This window comes from Oryx dammah, unplaced genomic scaffold (genome assembly GCF_014754425.2).
Source record: "Oryx dammah isolate SB20612 unplaced genomic scaffold, SCBI_Odam_1.1 HiC_scaffold_6, whole genome shotgun sequence".
NCBI lineage: Eukaryota > Metazoa > Chordata > Mammalia > Artiodactyla > Bovidae > Oryx > Oryx dammah.
Genome location: NW_024070190.1, coordinates 30,008,628 through 30,030,061, shown reverse-complemented (window position 1 = coordinate 30,030,061; position 21,434 = coordinate 30,008,628). Strand labels below are relative to the sequence as shown.

General features: G+C 45.5%; 1 protein-coding gene and 1 long non-coding RNA gene across 3 annotated transcripts; both read left to right on the top strand.

The window, feature by feature from the left end:
* Positions 1 to 12,250: 12,250 nt before the first annotated feature.
* LOC120865311 lies at positions 12,251 to 14,300 on the top strand. The gene is made up of 2 exons (XR_005721366.1): positions 12,251 to 12,462; positions 13,543 to 14,300. It is a non-coding gene; the product is annotated as an uncharacterized LOC120865311 (long non-coding RNA).
* Positions 14,301 to 14,563: 263 nt separating this feature from the next.
* PLAU (plasminogen activator, urokinase) lies at positions 14,564 to 20,820 on the top strand. Of its 2 annotated transcripts, XM_040242469.1 has the most exons (11): positions 14,564 to 14,914; positions 15,219 to 15,306; positions 15,757 to 15,790; positions 15,927 to 16,034; positions 16,632 to 16,806; positions 16,992 to 17,086; positions 17,274 to 17,493; positions 17,704 to 17,852; positions 18,415 to 18,555; positions 18,909 to 19,057; positions 19,707 to 20,820. In XM_040242469.1, the coding sequence occupies exons 2-11, from the start codon at positions 15,250 to 15,252 to the stop codon at positions 19,881 to 19,883; spliced, it is 1,305 nt and encodes a 434-aa protein (XP_040098403.1). In that variant the 5' UTR covers positions 14,564 to 14,914; positions 15,219 to 15,249; the 3' UTR covers positions 19,884 to 20,820. The 2 variants fall into 2 exon arrangements, with proteins under 2 accessions (XP_040098403.1, XP_040098402.1); XM_040242468.1 differs by having other exon boundaries at positions 14,819 to 14,914; positions 15,757 to 16,034.
* Positions 20,821 to 21,434: the final 614 nt, after the last annotated feature.

The following is a 21,434-nucleotide window of genomic DNA, read 5'->3' as shown; positions in this document are numbered from 1 at the left end:
AAAGGAACTTTCTAAAGATCTTTATAAAGTAAAACATATGACCCTGCAAGTTTGGAAAATCAAAAGTCCCTAATGAATATGAACAATGACAGCTATATAGGAGTCTGGGTCCTGTTTCCTCCTTGAATTCTCACTTCCCTTTGGTGTCCTCTTATTTCAGTTCTTACTCCCCTTCTTCACCCAACACTGGGGGCTTATCATTTCCCCATTCCCTCCAGCCCAAGCCCAGACAAAACGCAAGTTACTTTCTTAACTTTATTTATTTTCATTGAGACCAGTGGGAATTTTCAGCTTTACTAAAAATCTTATACACATCCTTGTTCAAGAACTTACAGTGTTTTCCTGGAGTCTGTATTATCAAGTATAGACTTCTATTTGGCTTTTAAGACTTTTTATAATCTGACTTCACCCTACCTATCTGTACGCGGTTCTCACTGCTCTTCGATGTAAATGCTCCCTAATTGGGCAAGATTTATCACTGCTTATGTACATGTGTATAAACATACGTGTACACACACACAGAGTTAAACACATACAAAGTGTACTCTCCATAATATATACAATGTTTATTTAAGCTCCTATCTTGCTTAGAACTTCTTTTTTCCTGTCTTCTACCAATGTTAACATGACTCATCCTTTAAGATTTGTTCAGGTCCAGGAAATCCCTAATTTCAGTGTCTCTGTTCTCTAAGTTTTTACTTCATTTATGGTCAGTGTACATAATGTTTAATTTAACAGTTGTTTTTTTTAATTGTGGTTAAAACAAAACAAAACACACAACACAGGGAATTTCCTGGTGGTCCAGTGGCTAAGACTCTGTGCTCCCAATGAAAGGGGCTGAGATTTGATCCCTGGTCAGGGAACTAGATTTTACATGCTTAACTGAGAGCTCACATGTTGCAATTAAAGACCCTACATGCCACAACTAAAGATCCCATGTGCCACAACTAACTTTATTTGGCACAAGCAAATAAATAAATAAATAAATAAATAAACACATAACATAGAATTTATCATCTTAATTCTTTTTGAGTGTACAGTTCAGTAGTGTTAAATATATTTACTTTACTGTGCAACAGCTCTCTTGAACCTCTTCATGTTGCAATATTAAGCTCTATGTTTTAAGCTCTAAGACAGAGAGGGCCCCAGTAAATAAAATCAGAAGTGAAAGAGAAGTTACAGTTGACCCAGAAATATAAAGGATCATAAGAGATTACTATGAAAATTTACATGCCACAAGACTGGACAACCAAGAAGAAATGGATAAACTCCTAGAAACATACAATCTCCCAAGACTGAATCAGAAAAAAATAGAAAATATGAGCAGACTGATTACCAATAATAACATTGAATAAGTAATCAAAAAACAAACAAAAGTCCAGGGCCAGATGGCTTCTCAGGTGAATTTCACAAAACATTTATAAAGGAGTTAACAGTTACCCTTCTCAAACTATTCCAAGAAGTTGGTAGGAAAGCCATACTTCTGAACTCATTCTATGATGCTAACATCATCTTGATATCAAAACCAGGCAGAGACACCAAATAAAAAAGAAAATTTCAGGCTAATATCACTGATGAACATATATGCAAAAATTTTCAACAGTATATTAACAAACTGAATACAACAGTACATTAAAAGGATCATACTCCCCTATGCCAGGTACCCAAGGATGGTTCAATATGCACAGATGAAATGATGTGGTATGCCACATTAACAAATGAAGACTCAAGATCATATAAGGATCACAGTAAATGCAGAAAAAGCTTTTGACGAAATTCAACATATATTTGTGATAAAAACTATTTTAAAAGATGGTACAGAAGGAACATACCTCAACACAATGAAGGCTGTATGTAACAGAACCATAGCGAATATCATATTCAATGATAAAAAGCAGAAAGCATTTCCTCTAAGTTTGGGAACAAGACAACATGATATTGTAAGTCCTAGCCACAGTAAACAGACAAGAAACAGAAATAAAAGGCATCCAAATAGGAAAAGAAGAAGTAAAACTGTCACTATTTGCAGATGACATGATACAACAGATAGAAAATCCTAAAGGCTCCTCCAAAAGCTATTAAAAAATGAATTTAGTACACTTGCAGGATACAAAATTAATATATAGAAACCTCTTGCATTTTGAGACACTAATAACAAACTATCAGAAAGATAAATTAAGGAAATAATACCATTTATAATTGCATCACAGGAATAAAATATCTGGGAACAAATCTAACCAAGGGGGTGAAAGATCTGTACTCTGAAAACCATAACACATGGGTGAAAGAAGTTAAAACTGACACAGACCATCTATGCCATGTTCATAGACTGGAAGAATTAATACTATTAAAATGTCCATACTACCCAAGGAAACCTACAGATTCAAAGCAATCCTTACCAAAATATCAAAAACATTTTTCACCAAACTAGAATAAATAATCCTAAAATTTTTATGGAAACATAGAAGACCCCAATTAGCCAAAGCAATCTTAAAAAAGAAGAACAAGGCTGATCATATCAGTCCCTGGTTTCAAACCACACTACTAATACGGTAATCAAAACAGGATGGCGCTGGCACAAAACAAAACCCATAGATCAATGGAATAGAGATCCCAGAGATAAGCTTATTCTTATATGGTCAGTTAATATACAACAAAGGAAGCATGGGCTTCCCAGGAGGCTCATGGTAAAGAACCCACCTGCAGTGCAGGAGACCCAGGTTCAATCCCAGGAAGATCCCCTGGAGAGGGAAATGGCAACCCACTCCAGTATTCTTGCCTGGAGAATCTCATGGACAGAGGAGCCTGGCAGGCTATAGTCCATAGGGTCGAAAAGAGTCAGACACGACTGAATCAACTTAGCATGTAAAGGAGGCAAGAATATACAGCCTCTTCAATAAATGGTGTTGGGAAAATTGGACAGCTACTTGCAAAAGAATGAAACTAAACCACTTTCTCAAGCCATATACAAAAAGAAACTCAAAACAGATTAAAGATTTAAATGCAAGACCTAAAACTATAAAACTTCTAGAAGAAAACATAGGCAGTATACTCTTCAAGAACAGTCTTAGCAATATTTTTTGGATCTGTCTCCTTGAGCAAGAAATACAAAAGTAAAAATAAGCAAATGGGACTACTTCAAACAAAAAGCTTTGTACAGTGAAAGAAACCACCAAAAAATGAAAAGACTGCCTACTGAATGGGAAGCTGCTGCTGCTAAGTCTCTTCGGTTGTGTCCGACTCTGTGCGACCCCATAGACGGCAGCCCACCAGCCTCCCTCATCCCTGGGATTCTCGAGGCAATAACACTGGAGTGGGTTGCCATTTCCTTCTCCAATGCATGAAAGTGAAAAGTGAAAAGGAAGTCGCTCAGTCATGTCTGACTCTTCACAACCCCATGGACTGCAGCCTACCAGGCTCCTCCATCCATGGGATTTTCCAGGCAAGAGTACTGGAGTGGGGTGCCATTGCTTTCTCCGACAGAATGGGAAGAGATATTTGCAAATAATATATTTGATCAGGAGTTAATATCCAAAATATATAAAGAACTCACACAACTCAGTATTTTTTTTTAAAGGTCAAATAATTCAACTAAAAAATTGGCAAAATGTCTATTGACCTAAATAGACATTTTTCCAAAGATGACATACAGATGGTCAACAGACACATAAAAAGAGGCACAACAGCACTATCAGGGAAGTGAAAATCAAAACCACAAGATACTACCTGATACCCGTCAGAAGGACCATGACCGTTCACAAGAAAACAATAAATAACAAGTACTGGCAAGGATGCAGAGAAAAGGGAATCCTCAGGTATTGTTAGTGGGACTGTAAATTGGTTAGCCACTATGGAAAATGGTATACATGCTTTTCAAAGAAAGAAAGAAAGAAAGAAAGAAGCTACTCTACAATTTTACTTCCAAATATTTACATGAAGAAAACAAAAGCACAAATTAAAAAAGATACTTGCACACTATGTTCATCGCAGCATTATTTACAATAGCCAAGATATGGAAGGAATCTAAGTCCATATCAGTAGATGCATGGATAAAGAAGATGTGGAGTATTTATACAACGAGATATTACTTAGCCATAAAAAAAAAAAAACCTCGCCACTTGCAATAACATGGATGGATCTAGAGAGTATCGTGCCAAGAGAAATAAGTCAGAGAAAGACAAACACCATATGATTGAACTTATATGTCAGATCTGCTGCTAAGTGACATCAGTAGTGTCCAACTCTGTGCGACCCCATAGACGGCGTGGGATCTAAAAAACAAAACAAACAAATAAATAAAAAGAAAATGTAAACAGGCTTGGAACTTCCTTCAAGGGGTTAAGAATCTGCCTGCTGATGCAGGGGACACAGGTTCGATTCCTAGTCTGGGAAGATCCCACTTGCCAGGAGCAACCAAGTCCATGTGCCACAACTACTGAGCCCACTCACCACAACGGCTGAAAACGCATGCCGGGAACCCATGCTCCACAACAAGAGAAGCCACCATGATGAGAAGCCCGTGGACAGCAATAGAGAGCAGTCCTTGCTCGCTGCAACTAGAGAAAGTCCACAGGCAACAACAAAGATCCAGTGCAGCCAAAAATAAATAATTGATTAATCAAAAAAAAGAAAATAGGCTCTTAGAAACAGAGATCAAATGGGTGGTTTCCAGAGAGGGAAAGTTTGAGGGAACTAGGGGAAGAGAATTAAGGTTTTGAATTTCCTGTTATAAAATAAATAAGTCACAGGGATGTATATATCCTTAATAATATTAAAATAACTTTGTATGAGAACAAATGGTTACTAGATTTATTATGGTGTTCATTTCATAATGTATTTAAATGTTAAATCACTATGTTGTACAGATGAAACTAACATAATATTGTATACCACTATGTTGCCATTAAAAGCAAAAAAAAACCTGAAACTTTATAGCTCTTTCACAACTCCCTAGTTCTCCCTCCCACCAACCTCTGGTAACCACCATTCTCTGTCTCTAGAAATTTGGTTACTTTGGATACCTCTGTATCTATAGATATGTGTGGAATCTTATATATCTATGTATGATTTTTGTGACTGGCTTATTAAAGCGGAGATATTACTTTGCTGACTAAGGTCCGTCTAGTCAAGGCTATGGTTTTTCCTGTGGTCATGTATGGATGTGAGAGTTGGACTGTGAAGAAAGCTGAGCACCGAAGAATTGATGCTTTTGAACTGTGGTGTTGGAGAAGACTCTTGAGATTCCCTTGGACTGCAAGGAGATCCAACCAGTCCATTCTGAAGGAGATCAGCCCTGGGATTTCTTTGGAAGGAATGATGCTAAAGCTGAAACTCCAGTACGTTGGCCACCTCATGCGAAAAGTTGACTCATTGGAAAAGACTCTGATGCTGGGAGGGACTGGGGGCAGGAGGAGAAGGGGATGACAGAGGATGAGATGGTTGGATGGCATCACGGACTAGATGGACGTGAGTCTGAGTGAACTCCGGGAGTTGGTGATGGACAGGGAGGCCTGGCGTGCTGCAATTCACGGGGTCGCAAAGAGTCGGACACGACTGAGCAACTGAACTGAACTGAACTGAACTATTTCACTTAGCATAATGTCCTCAAGGCTGCCCAGGTGATGCAGTGGTAAAGAACTCTTCTGCCAATGCAGGAGACACAAGAGATTCAGGTTCAATCCATGGGTTGGGAAGAGTCCCTGGAGTGGGAAATGGCAACCCACTCTAGTGTTCTTGCCTGGAAAACTCCATAGACAGGGGAGCCTGGTGGGCTACCAGGGTTGCAAAGTTGGACACACTGAGTGACTAAGCATGAACCCGACAATGTCCTCAAGATTCATCCATGTTATATAGCAAGTGACAAGCTTTTCTTCCTTTTCATTTCAGTTCAGTTCAGTTCAGTCGCTGAACTTTTAAAGACTGACTAATGTTCCACCGTATGTTTGTACCATTTTGCTTATCTCTTCATCTGTCAGTGGACATAGATTGCTTCACCATGTGGTTATTGTGAGTAGTGCTGCTATGACATGGGTATACAAATTTCTTTGAACTCTGTTTTAAATTTTCTTTTTGATATTATACCCAGAAGTGGAATTGCTGGTCATTTCCTAGTTCTAGATTTAATTGTTTGAAGAACTGCCATACTGTTTTCCATTGTGGTTTGCAACATCTTACAATCCCACCAATAGTGCGTAAGAGTTCTAATTTATATCCTTTGCCAACATTTGTTACTTTCTTTTTTTTTTTTTTAAATAAGTCATCATACATTATTTCATGTATATTCATTTTTTCTTCTTTACTAGATTTTAAACTTCTTGAGGGCAGGGATCATGTCTCAGGGCCCAGAGTCGTGCTTGGCATGCCTTAGGTATTTGAAAGTAATTTTTAGTTCATTGAATGAAATGAGCAGTTTGAGTCGAGTTCAGTTCTCTCAGTTTTAGAACTTGGCGTTGAATTTTCTTTATGATTAGACTAAGCTGACTGTCACAATGCAGACTGAATAAGTCTTTAGGATGCTTTGCAAAGGAGCAGAGGGTGTGCATGGGGAGAACGACACTGTTGCTTCCTTCTTGACTACAAATGCAAGCATTGCGGTCATCCCATACGCTGCTGGGTCCATCGTTGAAAGGCATAGTTCCCACACTCCCTGCAAAGGGATGATGCTCTGGAAACCCAGTTCTATTCATGTGGAACCAGAAGAAAATAAACAAATAAACTGGCCTTGGGAAGCTCAGAAGTTGGGCCAGCATAAGATCTGTGAGGAAATATCACAGCTAGACAAATACCAGGAAGAGACTTCCCAGATGGTCCGGTGGTCAAGAATATGCCTGCCAATGCAGGGGACACAGGTTTGATCCCTGGTCTAGGAAGATCCCACATGCCGCGGGGGCAGCTAAGCCAATGGGCCACAGATGTTGAAGCCCATGTGTCTTGAGCCCATGCTCTGCAACAAGAGAAGCCACTGCAATGAGAAGGCTGCACACTGCAACTAGAGAAACTGGCACAGCAACAAAGACAAATACAGATTTTTAAAACGAAAAGCACCGGTCAGTACAAGTACTCTCAATTCTTCTTTGTTCTCAGGGTTACTCAGCTTCTCCCAATTTTTCTGAAGCCTTGAGTTGTCAATTTCTTATCCATTCCCATGACTTTGAGGGTTACTCTGATTCCCCCAAATTCCTTTAGTTTCTACATGGAAAAGTCCCTCCATTAGCCATATGTTTGGCATTTTTAAAATGAAACTATCATTATTATCTAAAAAAAAAAGAACAAGTACAGAGGTGTTGAAGCAATTAGCTTTCAGAGAACAGATTCTTTAGAAAAATCGCCTGAGGGTGACTGGGTTGGCACAAGGCTCTCAGGTGTACATCCCCTTCTTGATTCATCTCTGTCTGTGAAACTCTGTCCCAAAGTCAGCCTTCCAGCCCTGGATTTTCCCACCTCTGCTCTCTTCGGGCTCCCATCTCAAAGGATTGGGTTAGAGTCGAAGCCCCAGTTGATAGAAAATTAGTGATTTAGTTGGGCATTCCTAGGTGAAAAAATAAAGTAACACTCCCTAGGCATGACTTAACTGACATTTTCTTCAAACTTGTTTGATGGTAAAAATCTTCTGGGATGTATATAAAGAATAAGATTCCTGAACCCACTTCTGGACTTAATGAATCAGAATTTCCTAGGAAGTTACTTGAGATTTTGTAATTCTTAAAACATTTAAGACAAGGTTGGAAAACTAACATTAGTAATATTTATTACTACAGATTTTCGAGGAACTTACTTAACAGGGTTTTTTTTCCCCCCTCAGAAAGAGGTAAAGGGACAACACTACTGATATTGACTTGGCTGTGTGTTCTAAACCTCTCAGGGCCTCAGTTTCCTTATCTGAAGGGTCAAAACTGAATCTCCTTCACTGAGGATTAAATGAGATAATGCACATAGGATGATTACTTAATGCCTGCTAAATAAAATGCATGCTCAGTGTAGAGATGCTATTGTTATTTCCCCACAGAAAAATCCTAGGTATCTCCATCATATAAATATAGGTGAATAACAGTTTTGAAAAAGAAAAAAACTCACCTTTGATGCTTCTAGAGAGCTACACAGAAAAATAAGCACATACAAAAGACCCAATGAACTTCTCTGACTGGACCCTGCAGATACAGCCATGGCTGGGTTTATTAAGCAAAAGGAGGAAAATTTTTTCAGTCTGGCTCAAGCTGCACAGATAGGACTCAACCCAGACATGACTTGGACTACTGGGGACACTCTGGGATGGCACCATGGGGTTAGAATAGGGATATTAGGTATAAGGACTAGGATCTCCACCTTCCTGACTGACTATGATATTGCCTCAGAGGTAGTTCTCCAAACCCGGGAATCAACCAACCCTGGGTGTGAGTCTCAGCTTTACCATTTGCCTGCAGCGCAACCATGGGTAAACTGCTTAAACTCTGGGAGCCTCAGTTTTCTCATCCATAAAAGGGTGATATTAATAGTACCTTCCTTTTTTTATTTTAATATTCATTTATTTGGCTGCACCAGGTCTTAGTTGCAGCATGTGGGATCTAGTTCCCTGACCAGGGAGTGAACCTGGCCCCCCTGCATTGGGAGCTGAGAGTCTTAACCACAGGACCAGCAGGGAAGTCCCAATAGTACCTTCCTTAAAGGTTGTTGATAACACTGAAAAAATGCTGATACGGCTCAGTCGCTTTAGTTGTGTCCGACTCTTTGTGACCACGTGGACTGTAGTCTGCCAGATTCCTCTGTCCATGGGATTCTCCAGGCAAGAATACTGGAGCAGGTTGCTATACCCTCCTCCAGGGGATCTTCCCGATCCAGGGATCAAACACATGTCTCCTGTATTGCAGATAGATTCTTTACCACTGAGCCACTGGAAAAGCCAGAAAAACAAAATGAATGTAAGCAATATAAGTTGGCTATTATAATCTATCTTCAACAAGGGATAGATTGTAATATCCCCATGGAGAGAAAAGACTTCCTCTTTAGTTTCTATCATATTACTACCATCACTATTCACAGAGTAAACACGAGCCTCAATGGTTAGATTATCTACGTACTATTCTTTCTCTTCACTCTGCACACAGATCTCTTTCAGGGGCTCTCTGCCATGCCCCCTGCCCCCTCTTCTCACAGACTTCCTTACATTTCATCCTCTAGTATCTTCTAAAAGGGGACTGACCTCTCCCCAGGACTTGGCTTTCTCATCACACTGTTATCAATCACCATTTGGAGAAAAGAAACACCTTCCACAGGTGGGTAGGAAGACAAAGAGACTGAGGGTAGGGACTGAGGGTGGTCAGGAAGGGAGGAGAGCAGATTCAGAATAGGAGGGGAGGGGGGAAATGTGTCATGAGGTTCCTCAAAATTGGTGAATTCTGAATCTCATCATTTTCAGTGAATGAACTCAGATGATTCACTTCCTTTCTTCAGCCCTCTATTTTCCTCTCTGTGTAATGGAAAGGGAAGTGCTGCATTTGTGTTAAAGGCAGAGTTATAGGATGCAGCTTGTGAGTGTCCTAAACTCATGAAATTTTACCTCATATAAGCTGTGGATGTTATGTTGGTTTTCATCTGAACAATATTTTTGAGTATGCTAACTCCTAGTTGAACGTACTTCCTTTAACGGCATTGACTTCTTGGCAGTTTTTAGCAAACCCATCAGTTTTTGGTTTCCCATTCTAGTCCTTTGTTTCTGGAATCCCTTTTAGCTTCCAGCTAAGGCAATGGCAACCCACTCCAGTACTCTCGCCTGGAAAATCCCATGGACAGAGGCTGCAGTCCATGGGGTAGTGAAGAGTCGGACACGGCTGAGCAACTTCACTTTCCCTTTTCACCTTCATGCATTGGAGAAGGAAATGGCAACCCACTCCAGTGTTCTTGCTTGGAGAATCCCAGGGATGGGGGAGCCTGGTGGGCTGCCATCTATGGGGTCGCACAGAGTCGGACACGACTGAAGCAGCTCAGCAGCAGCAGCAGCAAGAAGCTATTGCCATCCAGCAAGGTGTTCTGGGCTCCAAGCAGAAGTCCTAGGACCAGGGCCTAGCTTTGTTTCTGGTAGGTGGCCTCAGAATCCAAAAGGTCTGGAAAGCCATGACCAACACTCTTTGAAGTAATAAGTTCCTGATTTAGGAAGTAACCAGATTTAAATTAGGGACAAAGGAAAATCTGGCCAAGGCTGAAAATAATTCATTCAGACGTCTGAGCTTACTGGCTTGGGTGGGGCTAGGAATTGGACCAGAGATGATGAGGCAGAAATGATGAGAAAGGGTAGGGTTCATAAGATGAAGCTGGAGGGTCCAACTTGGCCCCTTTGTTCACTGACGAAAGAGTATAACCTCAGGGTATAGCCCCTGGGCTTTTTGCTTTCTATGAGTAAGGAAGCAAGTATGTGGTTTCCCCCGCCCTACTCTTTCCACAGGCCACTGGGGGCCTAGCAGCTCCTGCACCTCCCCTATCATGTTACAGGCCCCAGACGTGGCTGCCAGTGCCTACTGTGAAACAGTATCTTCCCCCTTAGCATTAAACATGCAGAGAGACCCAACATGTCTTCAGACCCAAGGAAATTATGCGACCAGCATTCAGTACCTCCTTCCCAGAACTGCAGAGGAATCTGTCTGTCCCATGAGTGTGAGAGAAAGAAGAGTTTCAGTCCACGGACGACTAAAGAGGAGAAGGAGAGAGTGGGAGTCAGCACTGAGGGGATGAGCAGCGCACACAGCTGGCCGGTTGCTGGGAACTGTTGGCTAAGGACGTAGCATTGCCACTTGACTGGAAGCCTGGGATGAAGTCCCAGGAATGGCCTGGACTTCTGAGACAGGAGAGTCATAGACAGGAAGGCAAGACAAGCATTTGAGGTGGGAATTATGGTTTCCAAATTTCATCCGTGAGTCTCCAGCATCTAGAACTCTGCCTGACGCACACAAGGCCCATGATAAATACTGAGTGATTTCATAAAAGAATGAACGAATGACTTCACACACGTCTATGACCTCATGCAATCGGCAAAGTGAGGCACAGGCAGGGCAGGCGTTGCCTCTTTTTGTACATGGGCAACTGAGACCCAAACAATTAAATATCTTGCCTGAGGTCAATCAGCTTGGATGTGGCTGACCTGTGGCTAGACACTGTACTTTATACACAGTACCAAGTTGAATACTCTTGGTATAGCAACCCAGGAAAACATTCTGTGACTCGACATGAACTTCCCTTTGGGTCCTGCTAGTCAGAAAATAGCCCTTCAGTGGGCTAGCTTCCTAGACACAGTCTCAGGGCCAAGTTCGGTATCCTGGTCCTCCTTGCACACTTGGCATCTGCCTGCTTTTTTTATGAGTCTCTCCAGGAAACAGCACCTCTCCATTAGTCTCTTTTGACACATCTAACTTGAGGGATCTGGACTGCTGAGATGTGGAAGCCGGAGGTTGGTGGTTTTACTCTGAGAGTCAGGAACAGAATGAAACCACATATATTCAGTTCCTTATTTTCTCACACTGGATAGAAACTTCAGATACCTTAGACCACTAAGTTAGTTTCAGGAATTCAGGCGAGAGACTAACTCATTATAGCCGGGGCCTCCCGGGAGCTCAGAGTCCATAGTCTGAGGTGTGTTTCTAGAAGGAAGTCTCCAAAGCCAGTAAGAGGGCTCACCTGAGCAGAAACATCTTACATCATCTGATCCTTCTCTTCAGAGTCTTCTGTTCTGAATCCTTCTCTTTGGAGGCAGTGAGGTATAGAGCACAGGACCAAGGATGAGAAAATCTGGATTCTAGTGCTTGCTTTGCCACTTATCAGTTATGTCTCTTCTCTCCACCTCATTTTCCTCATTTACAGAATGGGAAAAACAATTCCCAGCTATGTAAGGAGGCTCTGAGTTTAAAGAGGAATGGTTTGTATCAAGGTGCTTTTTAGCAAAAGACAGAAATTATGTCAGGACTATTTTTTTATGGCAAGGCAAAAAAGAAAAGACAAAGAGGAGGAGGGAAACTTCTAGGGAGCCCCAGAATGCTTTGTTCTCACTTGTTCATGGATTCCTTCATAATAAAGCACCTAGGTGAACAAGGCGTGCATCAGGTGCTGAGGGAGAGAAAGATACTTAAGACGTAGTGTCTGCCCTAAAAGAATTACAAGATGACTGCACCAAAAGATGAACACAGATTTCAGAGAGCACCAAAGGTCACAAAGTGGAAAAGAAATTCTGTCTTCACAGAGGCTCTAGGATTGTTCAACTAGGTGAAGAGGCCACAACAGGAAGGAGGGGGAAGAGGAGTGTCACGGCGCATAACGGTCTCCAAGTCTCTTTGTCCAGGAGGAAATGAGGTCATCCGGCTCTCAGCATCAGCATGACAGCCTCCAGCCAAGTAATCTGAAGTCATGAGAGCTGCCGGGAGTGTGCTGTGAATCACAAGAGTCAGCTGGGAATTTCCTGATAACTAACCTACAAGTTTCGGGGTAAGTCCTCAGGCAGCAACATCTCTGTTTACATTTTGATCACATTTATTTACAATTAGTGGGTTCTAACTCCAAACAAAACATACCAGGATCTTCTAGAGGAAGTAGCAAAGCTGGTTTGGAGGCCTCTAGCATTCTGACTCAGAACGTGAGGCTGGCAGCTCAGAGCTGGGCACAGAAAATCTCTCCAGAAGACGATGGGTCACTGGCCTCACCAGCTGGATAGTGAGCTTATACTTTCCCCAGGCAGAGGCCAGAATCCTGAGACCTCTGGCTGGATCAGAGCAAAGAGGCTTTCCTTCTTCCTGCTCTCCTGGTACTTTCTTCCTACCCCTCTCAGGTGAACCCAGAACCAAGGTCCAGGTTTGCCAGGAAGCAAAATGCTGTAGGCCTCTGGTGGCTCAGACGGTAAAGAATCTGCCTGTAATGCGGGAGACCCAGGTTCAATCCCTGGATTGGGGAGATCCCCTGGAGAAGGGAATGGCTACCCACTCCAGTATTTTTGCCTGGGAAATCCCATGGACAGAGGCAACAGCCCATGGGGTGGCAAAGAGTCAGACATGACTGAGCCTTTAACACTAGGCAGGGAGAGGGACCAAGCCTTATGCCTCTTTGGGCCTCCCAGTGGCCCCTTCTCCTAAGCCTTGGGAGGATTCAGCCTCCTCCCCTTCCACTGAGGTGACAGGGTGGATTCAGGTGACCCCAAGCCCTGGTTCCCAACACTAGGGGAAAGGCATGGGGGTGACTGAACTCCAGAGTCCCTACTGTGCTTCTTCAGCTCTGCCTGAGAGATAGGTGTATATGCATGGAGTTGTGTGTGTGTACACAACTGTGCACTTGCCGTCAGGCAGGAAGCATAAGTAGAGTTCTTTACACATGGTCTTTCTGAAGACCAATCTTACTTGATGAGCAATTATTTTATCTTGTAGAAACAAGGTTTTATGATATAGAATACTAAATAAACATGCATTTAAAACCGTAATTATCTTTTTGGAATGGGTGATATACAAGGATATGTTCAAAAATTTAACAGTGTAAAAGGCCGTATAGTGAAAAATAAATCTTATTCTTGTCCTCCAGTTTCCCAATTCCTTTCTTCAGAGGTGAAAACAAGTTTCTACATTAAGAAGGCTTTATTGTCTTTATTAAGTGACAATACTATGGATGGTTCATTAGAGGAACTTCCTGGAAGACACATCAAAACTTCAACAGAAAGCATCGACAGTTTGTGCCCTAAGACATTATTCTCACGTGCGTGAGTGTAAAATTGCCTCAGTCCTGTCTCTTTGGAACTTTATGGACTAATCTTCCTGTGTCGTCTCTCTATGGAGATTCTCCAGGCAAGAATACTGGAGAGGGCTGCCGTGCCCTCGGGGGATCCAATCCAAGTCTCTTCTGTCTCCTGCACTGGCAGATAGGTACTATGCCACTCATGCGAGTGGGAAGCCTTTGGAAGCCCTGTTCTCACAATCCTACAAAATCATAGCAGCATTCTTATCCAATCCTTTTCAAGTCCTCACTTTCAAAGACCTCCCTTAAATCAAACTGCAAAAGTGAAAGTCACTCAGTCCTGTCCCACTCTTTGCGACCCGTGGACTAGTCCACGGAATTCTCCAGGCCAGAATACTGGAGTGGGTAGCCTTTCCCTTCTCCAGGGATCTTCCCAACTCAGGGATTGAACCTGGGTCTCCCGCATTGCAGGCGGATTCTTTACCAGCTAAGCCACAAGGGAAGCCCAATCAAACTGCAAATTTTCAATAAAATCCGACGCCCTCCCCCAACCCACTGTCACAACCAAACTGCCTTACTGCAGTAAGCAATAAACTCAGCTTGTCTTATCCACTGGTTGTGTTGATTTTGGAGAAGCCGGCATACTACAGGGGCAGCCCCAGTAAGCAGGGTTTTTGGGGTTTTTTTGTCTGTTTCAACGAGCCTGCACTTTCACATTGAGAAAGACTTCACAGCTGTATGAGCTGCGGGCTATGCCCCTAGGCCCAGGGCTCCGAATCGCTGTTCCAGGCAGTTGGAGGACGAGGGTGAAGAGCTGGTTTACTGGAGGGGAGAGTCTCCCTAGCGTCTCTCCTTTTGGCAATTCGGCGGGCCCAGGCCAGGTGAATGGAAGGAAGGGGCGGTGAATTTAGTTACCTCTCCATCTCTAGGTTCAGACCTGGTTCACCCCCTCCACTGGGGACCGCGCTGCCTCTCACAGTTTCGGTTGTGGAAGCCTGCGGGGTCCAAGTGGCGGCGGGCCCGCAGGGAAGGGGAGGGAAGGGAGCGGACGGGGCGATCCCGGGCTGGGGCGGGGCCAGAACTGGGGCGAGTCCTAATATAGAGCCTGCAGTGCCGGCTGGCAGCACAGCGCAGAGACTGGAGCCCTAGACCCCGGCGGAGCATCAGAGTGCCTACAAGTCCCCACGGTCCAGGTCCTGCGCCCCTCTGGCCGTAGCCGCGGGTGAGTGTGAGCCTCCCTGAGAGCGCAGAGTGGATTCGGGGGACCCCGCTCGTGCCGGCTTTACTGCCCCTTACAGTCTGCCCCGGCTCGGCTGCGTCTGCGCGCTGAGTCACCGAGCCCCGTGCCCATGTATCCCCTTGCAGCGGCGGGTCCAGGCTGCGCCACGACCCCCTGAACCTCCAGAAAGGGGAGACGGGCCAGGCCTGGGAGGGAACCTAGGGGCTCCAGCCCTGAACTGCAGTAATCCACCCCGTCCGCCTTCACGCTCCTCCGCTTCGTCCCCTGACTTCTCCTTCCCATGCAGAACTTCTGTCTAGAGCCCCAGCCTTGCCACCATGAGGGTCCTGTTGGCATGCCTGCTCGTCTGTGCCCTGGTCGTGAGCGACTCTGATGTGAGTGGCTTCCTTGCTTTGACTGTAGGTGACGGGAGGCGGCTTGCAAGACCCCCGAACAGCGCAGGGGAAGGAAGGGGCCGCATAGGGAGCTGGAATCCTCCAAAATTCATCAACAGTAGAGCCAAACAGGGAAAAAGGACAGGCGTGGCATTGGGGCCTTGAGAACTGGGGAGCTTGCACTTGCTGCCAAGGGAAGAAGAAGCCGCAGGGACTGCCACAACCTGCTGGAACCTGATTTGTGAAGCTTATTTGAGTCAGTCCATTTCTATCTGCTGGAAACCTATGATCTTCCATATGAGGGCTAGTTAGACATGAACAGGGTGAGGAGAGAGGCAACTGGAGGGAGGGTGAGTTTTGGGATTGGAGCCAGTTCCTCTTCACTCCGGGGTCTCAGGAACATGGAACCTTTGATGAACTTTCTCTCCCCCACTCCCCTATCTCTTCCAGGGCAGCAATGAAGTTCATAAAGAGTCTGGTGTATGTGAGTATCTACCCCTTGCACAGATATTTTGGAAAAGCCTCAGGGGGCAGCCCCTCCCTGTTCTTGCTTCAAGGCTGGTTCTCCCCTGGCCTACTCCCACGCTCCTTGCTTACCCTCCAACCTTTGTGTTTTCCAGCGGACTGTGGCTGTCTGAATGGAGGAAAATGTGTGTCCTACAAGTACTTCTCCAACATTCAGCGATGCATTTGCCCAAAGAAATTCCAAGGGGAATACTGTGAGATAGGTATGGGGGTCCTGACTCTAACTGGGAGGGGGCAGGGGTACCAGTGATTTGGGGGCAGGGAGACATGGGTAGGATGCAAGAGCAGGCAGGAGTTAGGAGGTGGAGTGGAGGGCATCTTCACCCCCATGTGATGTACCGTGAACACACACTGTCTCATGAAGCTGCTGCTGCTGCTGCTAAGTCCCTTCAGTCGTGTCCGACTCTGTGTGACCCCATAGACGGCAGCCCACCAGGCTCCCCCATCCCTGGGATTCTCCAGGCAAGAACACTGGAGTGGGTTGCCATTTCCTTCTCCAGTGCATGAAAGTGAAAAGGGAAAGTGAAGTTGCTCAGTCATGTCTGACTCTTAGCCACCCCACGGACTTCAGGCTACCAGGCTCCTCCATCCATGGGATTTTCCAGGCGAGAGTACTGGAGTGGGGTGCCATTGCCTTCTCAGCTCATGAAGCTGGGGCTGCACAAATGTAAGATGGGGGTGGAAAGAGCCCCTTTCTAGGATCTTCTGCCTCACTGAAATCATCTGAGGCCTGGCAAGTTCTCTAAAATGCCTGTCTGAACTTCTTTCTCTAATATTCTCATCCCCACATTCTTCCACAGATACATCGAAAACCTGCTATCAGGGGAATGGTCACTCTTACCGAGGGAAGGCCAACACAGACCTCAGAGGCCGGCCCTGCCTGGCCTGGGACTCTGCCACTGTCCTTCTGAAAATGTACCATGCCCACAGATCTGATGCCATTCAGCTGGGCCTGGGGAAACACAATTATTGCAGGTAAGTGGTAAGTGGGGATAGCAAGGACCTTGGCCTCACAGAAACCCTTGTTACTATCCTGTTTGCCAAGTGCTGGCCATAGTATGAGAAAAATCAAGGCCATTGGTTGAGTCTTCTCTGAAGGGGAAGATACAGAAAAGGCAATTTGGCTTGGAATGACACCCTCCTCCCCTCTATGTTGCCAGGAACCCAGACAATCAGAGAAAGCCCTGGTGCTATGTGCAGATTGACCCTTTCGGCCAGTTTGTCCGGGAGTGCATGGTGCAGGACTGCTCTGCTGGTAAGTGTCACTGGCCTGTTTATGATGGTGGGGTAGAAGGTGACAAACTCCTGTGTTCCCTTATTGCATCACAGGAGGGATGAGGAGGGAGGCCTGCCTGGCCCTGAAAACTGGGTGGTCAGAGGACCAGGAGCAAAATACTTTATCCTACCTCCCTGCCCAAGACATCCCTTTCTTTCTCCTCCAGGAAAAAGTCCCTCCTCTCCTAAGGAGAAAGTGGAGTTCCAATGTGGCCAGAAGGCTCTGAGGCCTCGCTTTAAGATTGTTGGGGGAAAGTCCACCACCATCGAGAGCCAGCCTTGGTTTGCAGCCATCTATAGGAGACATCGAGGAGGCTCTGTTACCTACTTGTGCGGTGGCAGTCTCATCAGCCCCTGCTGGGTGGTCAGCGCCACACACTGCTTCACGTACGGTCCTTGTTTCTTGTCCCTGACCCTTCTGCCCAAACGAATCCCTTCCTCCTTCCCAGCAAAAGATTCCCCTTATTTCTAATCCCTCAGCCTCTCTCTACATGGCCCAGGGCCCTGGGGAGAGGTGATGCTCTCGGGTCATTGTGGTGGGGAGGGGAAATTGACAGGATCTCACAGGGTCAGACTGTCTGACACATCTCCCCACAGTAATCACCCAAAGAAGGAGGACTACATTGTCTACCTGGGTCAGTCACAGCTTAACTCCGACACACTTGGGGAGATGAAGTTTGAGGTGGAAAAGCTCATCTTGCATGAGGACTACAGTGCAGATAGCCTTGCTCACCACAATGATATTGGTGAGTGGAGAACCCTCATCTGCCCAGTGATGCTAGCTGGGGGAAGGGGATCTGGAGATACCTGAGGGGGAGGTTGCGGTTGTAGGGGAACTTGAAGACCCTGCTTTAAAGGGAGTGGTAGGGAAAGGTTCAGGGTGAAAAACACGAGGGGCCTGGTACTCCTGTAGAGTGCCTGAATTTCCAAACAGGGAGCCTCCGCTGGGTGGCGATAGCTTGGACTGGGACGCCCTTTCCGTTGTGGGATGGAGCCTCTGTCTGTACCAGGATATAGAACTTGGAGAGGGTATTGGGGCTGGTTTCAGCCCAATGACCTCTGCCAGGGCTTTCTGCAGGAAAAAAATCCATACAGCTGTATGTAGTAGCCCTGGCTGTCTAAGCCTCTGTCAGCAACTGGAACAAAACCCTTGAAGCATAGAACAGAATAGGCTTATTTTAGGTGACAGGCTACCAGCAGACCTCCCAGGATGCCCTCTGACCTTAACTGATGCAGGAACAGACAGCTTCAGGGTTTGGAGGGGAGTGATGGTGATCTTTCTCCTCTGCCTCCTTCCTGCTCCCCTAGCCTTGCTGAAGATCCGTACCAGCAGAGGCCAATGTGCACAGCCCTCCCGGTCCATACAGACCATCTGCCTGCCCCCACGATATGGAGATGCCCGTTTTGGCACAAGGTGTGAGATCACTGGCTTCGGAAAAGAGAATCCCTGTAAGTGACATTTGGGTCTCGCTGAGAGGGTCCTGGGGAAAGTGTTGTCGCCTGGAAGTGAGCTCAGCTTGATCAAGGGAGGACTGTGGAGAAAGAGATGGGAGCACGATGGAAGCAGCAGATGGGTCCAGGGATGGAGTGGGGAGCATTGTTTAGGAGCTGATGAGCCATAAAGTTAAATGGGTGAGGGGTGAGGGACTACAGGTGGGGTAAAGACCTAGATTATGGGTGGGGAAAAAAATAAGGGCTTTCCCTGGTAGGGACACTTTTTGGTCCCCTCCCTGACAGAGCCCCAGTGTGCAGACTGGACAGACACATCTTAACATAAATTCCTCCCTGTTTCCTCCATCCAGCTGACTATCTCTACCCAAAGCAGCTGAAAATGACTTTTGTGAATCTGGTTTCCTATGAAGAGTGTCAGCAGCCCCACTACTATGGCACTGAAGTCACTGACAAAATGCTGTGTGCGGCTGACCCGCAGTGGGAAACAGATTCCTGCCAGGTGAGAATTCCAAGCGTCTCTCTCCATCACCCTGCTCTCCCAGGGCTTCTGGGCCTTTTCCTATCAACTTTGGGGAGTCTCTCTCCAGTCAAAGTCCCAAGAAGCCAGGATCAGGACCGTGGTTCCAAACATTTGTCAAGAGCCTGGCTCTGTGCTAGGCACTTCAGACTCAGAAAGGGACAGGGACTAAGACCATAAGAAAGAGAAAACAATAGAAAATCATACTACAATGCAGTGCTCAGAGTGTCATGTGAATTATAATTGATCAGCTGTTTAGAAGAAGGAGGTAAGCACCAACTAGAAGGTCATGGCCATGGCGGGGGGCGCTTTAGAGAGAAAGAATATAACTCTTAATCCGTAGGGAAGCAGAGGGAAGATTAGGGAGCATTTCAGTTTGCAAGATATAAAAATGAGAATGACTACGGCATATCTTGGGATGGGAAGGAGAAGTATAGGGTCTGAAAATGTAGATGGAATTGTAGATAACAGGACTTTGAAAGGCAAGCAGAGGATTTTTAAACTTGATGTGGTAGGAAATAGGGAGTCACTAAGGACTTTGACTCTAGGAAACTCTCTTTTCTCTCTTTGGCACGATTGGCCCCCTTCTCACTTCTCCTAGGACTCACCTTTTGTGTCTTTGGCTTAACAGGGAGACTCAGGGGGCCCACTGCTCTGTACCATCCAAGGCCGCCTGACCCTGACTGGGATTGTGAGCTGGGGCCGTGAATGTGCCATGAAGGACAAGCCAGGAGTCTACACGAGGGTCTCAAAATTCCTGCCCTGGATCGACACTCACACCAGGGGAGAGATTGACCTTGGCCTGTGAAGGACCCCAGAAAACCAAGGAAAGCACCACCCACTCCCATGCTGACCGTCAATTTTGCAGTAGGGCCAGCTGCACAGCTATATATAAGGAAGAGACTGAGGAAGATGGACTCTGCAGAGGTGGTTTTGCTTGTGCTACCCCCAGGGTGAACGACAGTAGACTTACCCTCAGATATGGTCTGGGTGCTGGACGCCCAGATCCTTCCTGATCAGGATGGAAGGGTGGTCCTGAACCGGGATGGTATTGTCCATTTCTGGACTAAAGCTTCCTGGAGTTAAAAATGGCATCTCCTGTGCATAGGTGGAAGGAGACCCAGCTCCCTGGCAGCGGGCCATTCAGGAGGCCCACTGTTGGGAAATGAATAATTTCCCAATTAGGAAGTATGACACAACTGAGGTCTCTTGAGAGAGCTCAACCAATGAAAGAACAATGGTTTGGAGAGTAGAGACACTAATGACTTGAGGGAAGGGCTCTGACATTCCATGAATGTATCAGGAAACGTTACATATGCGTGTATATGTTGCACACTTGTGTGCAAGCTGTGTCAGTGTAAGAGCTGGTGTTCTGTATCTGACTGCAAGTCTAGATACTTCCCCAAATTGTCTGGATGTGACGTCATACAGAATAGCCTGTTTGGAGAAGTCGTGGGTCACTCCTGGGGCCTCTTGGGCCTCCCAGGTGATGATATGTATAAATGTATCATTCTAGGGCACAGACTGTGAGAAGCACTAAATTTGCAGTTTCAGTTTCACATAGATGTTTTCTTGGCCAGTTTTCCCTTCTGACCTTCTAACTGAATTCATCCAATATTCACTGAGTGAGGTGAGGACCACTCCTGTACACTGAATATTTAATAATTATATTCTGGTATTTTTATTTATATCTATTTTTGTAATTTTGAATAAACATGATCAATCAAATGTGATATCTCTGAAGATTTTGGCTCTTTGCTGGTGCTTGTATGGGAGGGAGTTGGGAGCATAAAAAGTAGAAGATGACGATGGTGGAATGCATCCCAGGGTTTCCCATGGGGCTATATCTTGGACTTAATGGGCCTTTGGGAAGGAGAAGCTAGGAGAGTTGTAGGGCAGATCCTCCATAAAACATAAGGTACAAAAAGGTGCCCCAGGGACTTCTCTGGCAGTACAGTGGTTAAGACTCTACCTTCCAATGTAGAAAGCACAGGTTTGATCCCTGGGGAACTAAGGTCCCACATCTGTTGGTGTGGCCAAAAAAAAAAAAGTGCCCCAAGCCAGAAGTCCCCAGCGTGATAAATGGTGTGCAGGCTTTGTCAGTTCTCAGCTTCCTCCTGAGCCTGATGCCTTTGGGCAGTGCACATCGTATTCAACTTTACACTGTGATCCTCTTTAGAACTGCGTGTGTGCTATGTCGCTTCAGTTGTGTCCAACTCTTTGAGACCCCGTGGACTGTAGCCGGCCAGGCTCCTATGTTCATGGAATTCTCCAGGCAAGAATACCAGAGTGGGTTACCATGCCCTGCTCCAGGGGCTTTCGGATTAGTCTCACCATATTCTCTTCATCCTATCCCCAA

Bases quoted from the DNA above. Each gene is read 5' to 3' on its own strand.
- PLAU (XM_040242468.1), top strand. The intron at 16,035-16,631 runs GTATGGGGGTCC...ATTCTTCCACAG, and splicing joins AGGGGAATACTGTGAGATAG to ATACATCGAAAACCTGCTAT. The intron at 17,494-17,703 runs GTACGGTCCTTG...ATCTCCCCACAG, and splicing joins AGCGCCACACACTGCTTCAC to TAATCACCCAAAGAAGGAGG.